The 13,919-nt window shown below is 40.7% G+C and overlaps 1 protein-coding gene across 8 annotated transcripts in view; it reads right to left on the bottom strand.

Moving 5' to 3' along the window:
* Positions 1 to 13,919, bottom strand: part of HERC1 (HECT and RLD domain containing E3 ubiquitin protein ligase family member 1) — a 228,558-nt gene that overhangs the window by 160,289 nt on the left and 54,350 nt on the right. For all 8 annotated transcript variants that reach the window (XM_026455079.1, XM_026455086.1, XM_026455083.1 and 5 more), the window contains exon 2: positions 8,963 to 9,918. In XM_026455079.1, the coding sequence (XP_026310864.1) occupies positions 8,963 to 9,892 (930 nt within the window). In that variant the 5' untranslated portion in view covers positions 9,893 to 9,918. The remainder of the gene's footprint in view (positions 1 to 8,962; positions 9,919 to 13,919) is intronic.

Here is a 13,919-nt window from a genome sequence, read left to right as displayed (position 1 = left end):
ATGATCTCGGCTCACTATAACCTCCACCTCCCAGATGCAAGTGATTCTTCTGCCTCAATCTCCTGAGTAGCTGGGACTACAGGCATTCATGCGCCACCACGCCCGGCTAATTTTGTATTTTTAGCAGAGACAGGGTTTCTCCATGTTGGTTCAGACTTGTCTCGAACTCCCAACCTCAGGTGATCCGCCCACCTGAGCCTCCCAAAGTGCTGGAATTACAGGTATGAGCCACCGTGCCTGGCCTACACTGAAGTTTTATAGGTTTTTCATTTGTGTGTGTGTGTGTTTTGTTTTGTTTTTTTTCTGAGAGAGAGTCTTGCTCTGTTGCCCAGGCCAGAGTGCAGTGGCTCAGTCTCGGCTCACTGCAACCTCCACCTCCCGGGTTTAAGCAATTCCCCTGCCTCAGCCTCCCAAGTAGCTGGATTACAGGCGCACACCACCGTGCTCAGCTAATTTTTTTGTATTTTTAGTAGAGATGCGGTTTCACCATGTTGGCCACACTGGTTTCAAACTCCTGACCTCAGGCAATCTACCCACCTTGGCCCCCCAAAGTGCTGGGATTACAGGTGTGAGCCACTGCACCCAGCCTATAGGTTTTAAGTTGCTCTATATATTCATCTATCCTTTTTCTATTCCATCAGGTAAATAAAACAATGGTAAAATTTACATCAATCTGTATCTACTGGGCAGATAAACTATACATAATTGCAAATTATTAAAACAGCAAATATCCCCAGCACTTTGGGAGGCCGAGGCAGGTGAATCATCTGAGGTCAGGAGTTTGAGACCAGCCTGACCATAGTGAAACCCATCTCTCCTAAAACTACAAAAAATTAGCTGGGCGTGGTGGCGGGTACCTGTAGTCCCAGCTACTGGGAAGGCTGGGGCAGGAGAATCAGAATCACTTGAACCCAGGAGACAGAGGTTGCAGACAGCCGAGATCACGCCATTGCACTCCAGTCTGGGAGACAAGAGTGAGGCTCCATCTCAAAAACAAAACAACACAGCAAATATCCTGCTACCCTCAAATCACTGAAATGTCAGTCACTTTGGAGAGTCCTCCAAATAGCCGACTATTACATGGCAGAACTTTTTTGTCATCTAATAAGTTCCCCCTCGGCCTTCAAAAGCTGCTATGATGAAGTCCATGCGAATGACTGACTTTCACACCACTCTCCTCACCCCAGCAAAGCTGCAGAGAAGTTTCATCTTCAGGCTCTTCATATAGCTTCCTTTTCTCTAAGATCTTTATTTTATTTATTTATTTATTTATTTATTTATTTATTTATTTATTTATTTATTTTTTGAGATGGAGTCTCGCTCTGTCACCCAGGCTGGACTGCAGTGGCGCGTTCTTGGCTCACTGCAAGCTCCGCCTCCTGGGTTCACGCTATTCTCCTGCCTCAGCCTCCGTAGTAGCTGGGACTACAGGTGCCCGCCACCACGCCCGGCTAATTTTTTTTTTTTCTTGTACTTTTTTTTTTTTTAGTATATACGGGGTTTCACCATGTTAGCCAGGATGATCTCGATCTCCTGACCTCATGATCCGCCCGTCTTGGTCTCCCAAAGTGCTGGGATTAGAGGCGTGAGCCACCACGCCCGGCCTCTCTAAGATATTTATAAATTTACTAGGTAAAGTTTCCTGTTGTCATAATCTCTGTTATTACCCCACCCCATTAATAATCATTATTCTTAATTATTCTCTTCAGCTGTCCCAAATCCCTCACTTCTCAGATAGCTTTCAATAACTATGCTAGCTAATCAGAGCCTTCCAATCACAGCACATTGCTCATTGTCTTCAGATCTGTGATTCTATTTGACTGTTTCTCTTATTGTTGGGTCATCTGCTATTAACCTGCTGCTGCCAAGTCAGTTTTTCTTTTTAATTATTTAGAATAGTGCTTCTCAAATTTCAGTGTTGACACGAATTACCTGGTGATCTTGTTAAAATACAGATCCTAATCAGTTAAGTATAGAAGAAGCCTAAGATTCTGCATTTCTAACAAATGCAGGTGATGCCTGTGGCTCACACTTTGAGTAGTAAGGCTTCAGAGTCCAGACTCAGGTATGGAATCATACCACAAGCTAAGTATTTAAAAGTAACTAGTCCCTAGACATACAACATGTTGCTACACCAACAAATACTTGGTTGCAACCTCTCCAAATTCCCTAATTAGCTGTGAAGCATTTCTGAGAAAAAACGCAATTGTGATCTGTGGCTTCATTATCTAAAAGCCACCTCTAGTGATTACCAAAACAAAAACAGATAAGTAGACTGATGCACCTTTCTAGGAGCTGGCACCAGGGCCATCATGATCCCTCTTTTATGCCTTTCTACAGTATGGAGAAAAATGTTGAAAACAGCATAAAGTTTTTAGTGATAAACTTGGGTTTAAATCTAGGCTCCATCACTTACTGGCTCTGACTGAAAGGGTCTCATCTTGAGAAGGGAATGATGCCCACAACATTTAGAGCTGTTACATAATTAACTGAAATTATGTGCAAAACATGCTTAGCACAGTTCTCACTACATAGTAAGATCTCCAAACGGATAGCAATAATTATTATTTTGCATTATATATATATTGAGAAAGAAGAGAAAATACTGGGAGCCTTTAATAAATGACTGCCAAATGTAGCAATACCAAACCAACAAAATATCCTACCAACACTGTAATGACTGTTGTTAATTTCTTCCCAAAAAAGTCAGTATTTAAGGATAAGTCTACTCCAGCTTCAGTCAATTACGATTAAAGACACATCTAAAACTCACTCTACACAGGCCGGGCATCGTGGCTCACACCTGTAATCCCAGCACTTTGGGAGGTCTATGTGGTTGGATTACTTGAGGTCAGGAGTTCAAAACCAGCCTGGACAACATGGTAAAACCCCGTCTCTACTAAAAAATATAAAAATCAGCCGGGTGTGGTGCCGGGTGCCTGTATCCCAGCTACCTGTGAGGCTGAGGCAGGGAGAACTGCTTGAACCCGGGAGGCAGGAGGTGAGCCAAGATTCTGCCACTGCACTCCAGACTGGATGACAGAGTGAGACTCTGTTCCAAAAAACACACACACACACACACACACACACATTCTACACAGAATTCTTAGTGTATTTTGTAAATATATTGGGGGGAAAAAAAACAGGGCTAAAGCTGGGTATTTTTAGAGAAAATAAATTTTGAAAACTATAGCCCATTAAATGTATAACTTCATTTGTTCACATTGTCAACAAGATAGAAAGTTAAATGGTCCAAAAATAAACTGGAAATTAAACTAAATTTGGGGGCCAGGTTGTGGTGGCTCATGCCTATAATTCCAGCACTTTGGGGGGCCGAGGTGAGCAGATCACCTGAGGTCAGGAGTTCGAGACCAGCCTGGACAACATGGTGAAACCCCATCTCTACTAAAAATACAAAAATTAGATGGGCATGGTGGTACATGTCTGTAGTCCCAGCTACTCAGGAGTCTGAGGCAGGAGGACTGCTTGAACCTGGGAGGCAGAGGTTGCACTGAGCCGAGATCACACCATTACACTCCAGCCTGGGCAACAAGAACTAAACTCCATCTCAAAAAAATAAGCCGGGCGTGGTGGCTCACACCTGTAATCTCAGCACTTTGGGAGGCTGAGGCAGGCAGATCACCTGAGGTCAGGAGAAGTTCGAGACCAGCCTAGACGACATGGTGAAGCCCCATCTCTACTAAAAATACAAAAAAATTAGCCAGGCATGGTGACAGACACCTGTAATCCCAGCTACTCGGGAAGCTGAGGCAGGAGAATTGCTTGAACCTGGGAGGTGGAAGTTGCAGTGAGCCGAGATCATGCCACTGCAATCCAGCCTGGGCATCAGAGCAAGACTCTGTCTCAAAAAATAATAATAATAAAATAAAATAAAATAAAATTTTTGGTTTCACAGGTCTTTAGTTACCTTCTTCTTATCTACTATACAAAATAATAATTTTTCCCCCACATTTGTCTCCTTAAGATATTCAAAGACATAAGACTAGATGGAGTACATTTCCTTCCATTCTGGCTATTTGTACTCAGAATTGCTTCAGTAAGTCCACATTGCATATGGATGGGATCAAGTCCCCAAAGCCTATAGCATGGGATACAGAGCCCTGCCTAGCTTGCAGGCTCAATCTCATCTCATTCCATTCCATACACCCTGGGGCTTGCTCTCCCACACCTCAACTGCTTTGTGAGCCTCTCATCTGAAAACTTCTCCAGCTCCCCTGACACACACGCCTCACAATTGCTGGCAATTTCCTCCTACTTTTCAACTAACTTCAGGGGTACCTCTTCCATAAGACATTTTCTGCCCCTTTGTCTCCCGCCCTCTTCTTTCATCCCATCATCTCCTCCCAGTACAGACTTCTACTATCGCCCATTATCATTAATTTAAAATGTCTGTTCATCCCTCTTTCATTACGCTGTGGGCTGCCTAAAGAGATAGATGCTACAAAGTTTATTCATCTTTTTAACCCAGTACGTAGCAGTATCTGGCACACCACGTGCAGTAAACACCTAGTGGCATCAAAGGCGAATGGCATACATGTGTTTTTTTTTTTTATAATTTGAAGATGTACACTGAGATTACTTCCCTATTCTCATGTAAGTTAATGAATATATTGTGTGTTCCCACCAAACTCATTATATATGTGTGGGCAGCAGAGATTAAGAATCACACAAGTAAATATAATTTACAGATTGAAATTATTTTTGTTAGGTCTTGTACCAGATACTCAATAGATGGTTATGTGGCCGGGTGCGGTGGCTCAAGCCCGTAATCCCAGCACTTTGGGAGGCCGAGACGGGCGGATCACGAGGTCAGAAGATCGAGACCATCCTGGCTAATACGGTGAAACCCCATCTCTACTAAAAAAATACAAAAAACTAGCCGGGCGAGGTGGCGGGTGCCAGTAGTCCCAGCTACTCCGGAGGCTGAGGCAGGAGAATGGCGTAAACCCGGGAGGCGGCGCTTGCAGTGAGCTGAGATCCGGCCACTGCACTCCAGCCCGGGCGACAGAGCGAGACTCCGTCTCAAAAAAAAAAAAAAAAAAGATGGTTATGTGTCTCTCCCTCTAACTTATAGCTTGGAGATAAGTTCTGGACCAGTTACTCAAGGATAGAGAAATTCAAGACAGGGAGGATCAGGTCAGGTTGGGGTCTAGTGTAATCAGAAAAGGCTCTACAAATTTCCTAGTTCTCAGACAACAGTAAAGTATAAGAAACATGGGTTCTAGACTGGGCACGGTGGCTCACGCCTGTAATCCCAGCACTGTGGGAGGCTGAGGCAGGTAGATCACCTGAGGTTAGGAGTTCGAGACCAGACTGGCCAACATGGGGGAAACCCCGTTTCTACTAAAAATACAAAAATTAGCCAGGCATGGTAGCAAGTGCCTGTAAACCCAGCTACTGGGGAGGCTGAGGCACAAGAATAGCTTGAACCCGGGAGACAGAGGTTGCAGTGAGCCAAAGTTTACACCACTACACTCTAGCCTGGGTGACAGAGCAAGATTCTACCTCCAAAAAAAAAAAAGAAAAGAAAAGAAACACGGGTTCTGGAGACCAAAAGCATCAAATACTATCACTGACTGTGCAAGAAGAAATAACAAATATATAATTCAGTTTAATAACCATTCCTTTCCCTTAAAACCAATCTGAGATTTAATTAAAATTCAATCTAATGTAGGCCTGAGGTGGCTTTGAGAGAGCTAAATTAAGTCAAACATATTCCTCCCCAGAGTAGATATGGAATTCTGAGAAAAGCAATCTAGTTTTTTGTTTTGTTTTTGTTTTTGAGACAGTCTTGGTCTGTCACCCAGGCTGGAGTGCAATGGCGCAATCTCGGCTCACTGCAACCTCCGCCTCCCAGGTTCAAGCAATTCTCCCTGCCTCAGCCTCCTAGGTAGCTGGGATTACAGGCACCTGCCATCATGCCCGGCTAATTTTTTTATTTTTAGTAGAGACAGGGTTTCACCACGTTGGCCAGGCTTGTCTCAAAACTCCTGACCTCAGGTGATCTGCCTGCCTTGGCCTCCGAAAGTGCTGGGATTACAGGCGTGAGCCACCGCACCCAGCCAGCAATCTAGTTTTTTAGAGGCATGTCTGCCCCAATAAGGAGCTATATTATCGGGTATGGCCACAGAGGGGAAGGAGGGAGGCACCTCCCTGACTAGTGAATTTGCTATTTTGTCTGGGAATGAGAGGCTAGGCAGAAAGAAAACTGGAAATCCAGTAATTAAAAAAAAAAAAAAATTATTTTAGATCTACTTTAAGGTAGGCCTTCATGGAAACTCCATCTCTACTAAAAATACAAAAACAAAATTAGCTGGGGTTGGTGGCATGGGCCTGTAGTCCCAGTTACTCCGGAGGCTGAGGCAGGAGAATCGCTTGAACCCAGGAGGCGGAGGTTGCAGTGAGCCGAGATCACACCATTGCACCCCAGCCTGGGCAACAAGAGCAAAATTCCATCTCAAAAAAAAAAAGGAGGGGGGGGAGGAAAAATATTTAAGGTATCCAGTCAATTATCAAATATGCATACAAACCTAGACAATGAGGCTAAATGGACACTGAGAAAAGAAATCTAGTTTCCTGGGGTACCCTCTTTCCATTAAGGAGGAATATTGTAGAATAAGACCTTAGAAGGTAAAGTCCTTGAGGAAGAGGCTTCTGCCTCAAGGTAACTAGCATTTTGTTCAAACACACCATTGGCAACCATTTAATCATATAACTATATTGTGCAATGATTAATATCTTTTTTGTAACAAAGGTACTGCAAAATAAATAGCCCGTAAAATGAGGAATTAAGTGACTTCTTACAGAAATATTAACATGTGACCATGAATAGATACATTATTTTAGGTCATTAAATGGCTTGACAGACTTGAAAGGAGTGTAACATAAGAGGATGTTACCAGAAAGCATTAAGAATCAGAAAACAAAGTTAGAAAAACATGTGCAAGTGAGACGATTTGAATATTGAGTAAGAAAACCCAAAGAGACCTACGTGCCTCCCACAGCTGGTCCCTAAAGCCTTTTTAATTACATCATTGCATCCCTGGGCACCTCAAGTGAAGAGTACAGAACCCATGTCAACATTCCATATCTCAAACAAAGCATGGCATGCTTTTATTTTTATGTAACAGTAAGAAATTCAAATTTTCATAGATCTTATGATCTAAAATCCCCAAGCACTTACCTATGATAAAATGGTAAAAAATGACCCAATATTTACCATTCAGTTCATAAATGCAAAAAGCAAAGTAGGTGAAACCTTAAATGTCCCTAGTTTGTAAATTCATTCAACATAATTGGTTTTTATGAGACACTCCTGTCCAAAAGCTTTCTACTTGTTGGGAGTAGGGGGAGACTTGAAATACATATATATCATTTATAAGTGACATTTTTAGTTATTTTAACCAAATAAGATTTGTTGGTTGATACCTGGTAACAAAGGATACCTTAAAGACTAATCAATGTAAGCCAGGCGTGGTGGCTCACACCTGTAATCCCAGCAGTTTGGGAGGCCAAGGTGGGCAGATCACCTGATGTTGGGAGTTCGAGACCAGCCAAGGCCAACATGGTGAAACCCCGTCTCTACTAAAAGTACAAAAATTAGCTGGGCATGGTAGTACACGCTTGTAATCCGAGCTACTCGGGAGACTGAGGCAGGAGAATCGCTTCAACCTGGGAGGCAGAGGTTACAGTGAGCTGAGATCACACCATCGCACTCCAGCCTGGGCAACAAGAGTGAAACCCCATCTTGGGGGAAAAAAAAAGACTGATCAATGTAACCTAATTAAAAATAAGTCAGCTTTTAAGTGTTTGAGTCTTAATATTTTAAATTTGCATTTTAATTTTTATTTTGTTTTTGAGACAGATTCTCGCTGTGTTGCCCAGGAATGCTGCAGCATGATCTCTGATCACTGTGACCTCCGTCTCCCGGGTTCAAGCGATTCTCCTGCCTCAGCCTCCCAAGTAGCTAGGATTATAGGCGCACAACACCACACCTGGCTAATCTTTGTATTTTTAGTAGAGACGGGGTTTCACCATGATGGCCAGGCTGGGTTTGAACTCCTGGCCTCAAGTGATCCACCCTCCTCAGCTTCCCAAAGTGCTGGGATTACAGGCATGAGCCACCGCACCCAGCCTAAATTTGTATTTTAACATTTGAATTTTTATTCTTGGTTTTTCAGTCTTACAAATTCTTGACATTGATTACACTCCACTATTTTATTATTTATTCTTTAATGTAGTATCCAAGGTTATGATAGTCAAATAATTTCCTCTGACAACACGCTCTTCACAGAGCTTTGCTTAGCTCATCATTTCCCTTCATTCAGGTCTCTACTCTAATGTCACAACTCAGTCATTCCCTGACCACATTAACTAAAACAGCAACTTTTCACCTCCCAACCTCTGTCCTAAGTCTACCAGTCTCTATTCCCTTTCCCTCTTTTATTTCTCTTCTTAGAAATTTTCACTACCTGAAATTATATATTTATTATCTGACTCCTCTACTAGGCTGTTAGCTCCATGGAGGCAGAAACTGTATCCCCAAGGCTGTAGCCCCAGGGCCTAGAATAGTACTTGGCATATAGTAAATGTTTAATATAAATTGGGAAAGATGAAAATAAGGTTTTTTTACTAAAGACCTCCTGATCACTAGCCAAAATATCTCATTTTTCATAAGTCTGCTAAAACATAAAGTTAGATGAATTTCCTAGTTCATATGAGAATTCAGAAAGCTAAAACTACAAACCTGACTCCTGATGCAGTAGTCTCAACACTGTACCAACCACATATATTAACATGCATAAAAGTTTCTTCACTCCAAGTATAACTCAACAACCACCAAAGTCTCAAATCATTCACTGTTACCCCCAATTCATTAAAAACTTCATTGACTTTTCCTAAAACTGTTATGAGCTTTAAAGTTGAAATTTATAGTACGTACCAAAGAACGCCTCATTTGCATTAATATGGTCATAAAGCAGTCAAAGCTGATCATTCCTTCCTGGCTTGAGAGTAGTTTGCTTTTCTCCATGGTATGTACAACCGCTGAAGCTCCCAAAGCCATTTCTATCCATTCAAGAAGATACCGTAATGAGCCTCGTTGAGCTGCCAAACCAAGCAGCAACTCAGAAGCTAATCTACGACCTAAAGTGTCTGCCCCAGAATTAGGAATAGTTACTCCTTTAAGAAATGTTGTTACTTGCGATAAGCAGTCCAAGCCCATAGGAGGAATCTTGCTTTCATTTGCTAATGATAATGGTGGTAAAGAGCTTACAACTTCAATTGCAGTATGAATAACATCGTTGCAAAGACTGAGACCAGGTCCTGACACAGGCATCATCCAACTTTGTCTTAGAAGTGCAAATAATAAACTTAGACCAGTTCGAACACCCATTTCTATAAGTGCATCAGTGCTTGACCGGGGGCGTTCACTAACAGAATGGACATCTGCTGACCCAGAACTGCTCTCTGGAGAATGCTGCTGCTGCTTCACCTTGCCTTTGTCATGGTATTTATTAGAAAGTGCATAAAAGACACGCTGGAGTACAAGCAGTCGTTTTCTAAGTGCCCCAGCAAATGGGGAATCCGAACACACCATCTTTGCCAATGCTAGCTGGCTGCTAAGAAGGGCATCCAAATAGTGGTCCTGCTCATCACTTGAAAGAGACTCACGTTCAAAGTCTGGCAACTGTGGTCCTTTGAGGCATAAAACTTGTTGGGGCAAAGGTACTACTTCCTTATTGCTAACCAGTTTAGAATACAGAACAGCAACTCCCTCTCTTGTAGCAATAGATTCACTGTCCTCTGTAATCCAGGAGCTGTTCAAGTGTTCAAGCCATTTCAGCTTCACTGGTGGAATCATAGTTGCCATGTTGATTTATCCTTCAGCCATTAGTCCTGCAAAGGGAGAAGAGAAAACAGTCAAAAACATACAGAGGATTCATAAAATGTTCTAAAATTTCATCTTACATTACAATTAATTATTTCAAACTGGTGAAATGCGACCGGATGCGGTGGCTCACGCCTGTAATCCCAACACTTTGGGAGGCCGAAGCGGGCCGATCACTTAAGGCCAAGAGTTCAAGATGTTCCTGGCCAACATGATGAAACCCCATCTCTAAAAATACAAAAATTAGCCAGGCATGGTGGCACATACCTCTAGACTCAGCTACTTGGGAGGCTGAGGCAGGAGAATCGCTTGAACCTGGGAGGCAGAGGTTGCAGTGAGCCAAGATTGCACCACTGCACTCTAGCCTGGGCAACAGAGCAAGGCTCTCTCTCTCAAAAAAAAAAAAAAAAAAAAAAAAGTCTGGAGGTTCATGGCACTGTACGAGTGTTACTATTTTAGCTTTGATAAATGTACTATGGTTATCTACTAAGATATTAACATTAGGGATAAATGGGTGAAGGGTATATGGAAACCGTACCATCTTTGCAACTTTTCTGTAAATCTAAAATTCCAAAACACAAAGTTTATTTTAAAAAACAGTAATTTCTTTAGATGTACCTTTTCCACTCAGTTCTGATTCCACTGTCAGTGTAACAGTGGGTTCTACGTGCTGATGACTCCCAAATTTTTATCTCCAACCCAGGCCTTCTCCCTAACTCCAAATTCATATACACAATTGCCTACTTGGCCCCTCCACATGGCTATCTAATAGTTTCACTTGTGGCTGGATATCTCAAAATTAACATATCCAAAACTGAGCTCCTAATCTACCACTACCACTACCCCACCCAAACCTGTCCCTCCTATAGACTTCTTCCTCTCAATAAATGGTAACTCCATCCTTCTACTTCCCTGGGCCAAAAACTTTGGGACTCATAATTGCAGAATGGAACACCCACTTTGGAAAGGTGTCTGGCAGTTTCTCATAAAACGAAACATATATCTAACCCTATGACCCAAAAATTCCTCTCCTAAAGATTTATCCAAAACAAAACATAAGTCCATAAAAATACTTCACTCAAAATAGTGGCTGCCTCTAGAGGGTGACGGCATGAACTGACTGTGAGGAGCTTGAGGACACTTCTTGAGGTAATATTCTATGTCTCAATACTGGTGTGGAATACACAGGTTGTACATTTGTTAAAACCTAGTGCACTGGGCATGGTGGCTCACGTCTTTAATCCTAACACTGAGGGAGGCCAAGGCAGGAGGACTGCTTGAGCTCAGGAGTTCGAGACCAGCCTGGACAACACAGTGAGATCTCATCTCTACATAAGAAAACAAAAATAAAAAAACTCAGTGAAAGTGCACTTGAGATTTTTACATTGCATTGCATGTAAACTTTACCTCAACAAATACTGAATAGTTAATGATATGCAAGCTGAAGTATACTTGAGGGAAGTAAATAGACATCTGTAATTTATTTTGAAATGCATCAGAAATCAGATGCATTGATACATATTTTTTATATATACACAAAATTTTTAATTACAAAATATTGCAGGGAAGGTATCTCTCAAGCAAGTCCCCAGAATGTCACTTATGATAGCTGGTAATAGAGAAAGATCCTCAATCACCGAAGATAATTTAATTTTCATGATATAGGCAGATCATCAAGAAAGCACTCCAGTGATAAAGATTCCAGACTACAGTAATTAAAAGGAGTGTCTTATTTCTCAATATGCCCTGTTAAATTCTAAATATAAAATCTGATGACACTTGCATTCACAAGTTTATGATTACTATGCTTAATTCATGTTCCTAAGATACTCAGAAAGTATGCACTGAGGAGGGGGGAAATCATGATCCTCCACCCCACCCTGACTTCATTTGGTATTAAACACCAGCATTGTGCAGAGGACATAAAAGTGCCTTATTTACCTCCATCCCTTCCCACATAAGCCATATGTGATTGTGCTCTTTTAAATTTGGAAGGTTTAATAGCTGTACAGGGATATGTTGTTATTCTGATTTGTATTTCCCTGGTTACTAATAAATCTGAACACCTTAAGTTTGTTGGTCATCTGAATACGCTCTTCTGGGAAATACTTACTCATGCATTTTCCTATTTTGTTATCTTGTCAACTTGTAAAAGTTTTTTGTATTTTATCACAGTCTGTCCTCAACATTGTAAATATTTCTTCTAAATCTATCTTTTACAAACACATACATCTTTTATTTTATAGCTTCTGTTTTCCATTCTTGGTCAAAAGAATATCCCTACCCCACTCTCACACCCAGATTCCACATGAATTCTAGATTATCATTACCTGTATAAAACCACCTTGATATTCTTAAGAGTTTTTTTTTTAAGAAAACACCTGAGTCTTTAGTCCATCTGGAATTAAAATAAATTCTACATTCATCTGGAAGTTTAATACACTCTATAAAGCATAGGCTGAGTCCAATTTTATTGTTTCCAGGTAGAAGGCTAGTTATGCCACCACCATTTATTAAGTAATCCAGGACTTCTACATAGTTGAAGGCAATGGCAGCTGCACAGCTATCTGCCCAAAATTTCATCCCCAAACAGTAAAAAAAACAAGAAGGAAAAATTAAATTCTATACCAAACCACAACTGTAGCATAACTTGAAGACACAGAATACCAAATTGCAAATAATTGTAAATAAAAAGAGAAAAAGTCAACCAATTCAGGGTACATGCTTTCACCTCCATCCACCCACAAGGCTTTGTGGCAAGCAAAGGCAGACTAAGAAAAACTGCAGAAAAGACAGAGGAGAAAGGCTAGTGAAGGCGCCTAAAAATGATTTGTAGTGACTCCCAGAAAGATTAAATCCACACCGCATCTGAAAACACTGGAAAAGTATCTGGGCAGATCAGAGCACAGACTACGGGGAAGAGATTTCAAGTACCTTTAATTTAAAGCAGAAGGCATGGTTTAAAAGAACAGGTGCAATTAAAAAAGACAAGTGTTAAATAAGCATTTGTTGATATGCAGAGGAGAGAAAAAGCAAAAAGGAAGAGAGAAGTATGCTTTAACAACTTAGCGGTGAAGGGTAAAAGAAGAAAAAGGGGAAATACTTAGTCCTGCAAGACAAAATAGACCCATAAAATTGAAGACAGAACAACCCTTTCCTCAAGTAAAACAAACAACATTTCTGCTATTGTATTTGGACTTTGCTACATTGACTGAAGATAATGCAATTAAGAATATTATAAAATACTCAATACCATAAAAATGAACATGAGAAAACTCAAGTGCCTACAGAGCTATTGCAGAAAACAAAAAAAAAATTAAATTTCACATTTATCAATTGAGGGAAATTCCCTGATAACAACAAAGCAAAAGAAAGTTTAAGTTAACAATCCAAACAAAATTAAATAAACTGAAACATATGATGATATGAAAAACCCTGAATCAAAAATTCAAAAACTGAAAGCAGAAATAGACAAAAAGGAAGAAAAAGAAGAAAAGGAAAGGAAAGAAGAAAGGGAAAGAGGTAACTGAACTCAGAAAAGAAATATGAAGAAAAAGTCAAAATTATCTCAGCAATGAAGAATGAATTATAAAAGTGTTCAAGGAAGAGTAGACTCAATGACATAAAGAAAAATAAAAAGGGTCAGAGAGAAATAAGTGGAAACAGAAGGTAAGAAAAAAAGAGTAATATTCACATTATTGGATAATGTGAGGAAGAAAAACACAAACCAAACCAAACAAAAACAGAGCTGGTTTTATAGCTGTAATGCAACAAAACTTTCTAAAACAGAAAAAAAGTCTGAATCAATATACAAGGTACTTGGGAAAATTAACCCAGACAATCAACTCCAAGAAATAGCCTAGTAAAACTATTAGATTTCAAAGATAAAGATAAAATCCTAAAGACCTCCGAGCAAAGAGATGAAATGACTTTAAAAAACAAAAGAATTAGCCAGGCATTATTCTAAAACAAAATAGCACAGCAACAGCTTTTATAAACTAAAAACTAC

The sequence above is a fragment of the Piliocolobus tephrosceles genome, chromosome 6 (genome assembly GCF_002776525.5).
Source record: "Piliocolobus tephrosceles isolate RC106 chromosome 6, ASM277652v3, whole genome shotgun sequence".
NCBI lineage: Eukaryota > Metazoa > Chordata > Mammalia > Primates > Cercopithecidae > Piliocolobus > Piliocolobus tephrosceles.
This window is presented reverse-complemented; position numbering and strand designations above follow the sequence as displayed.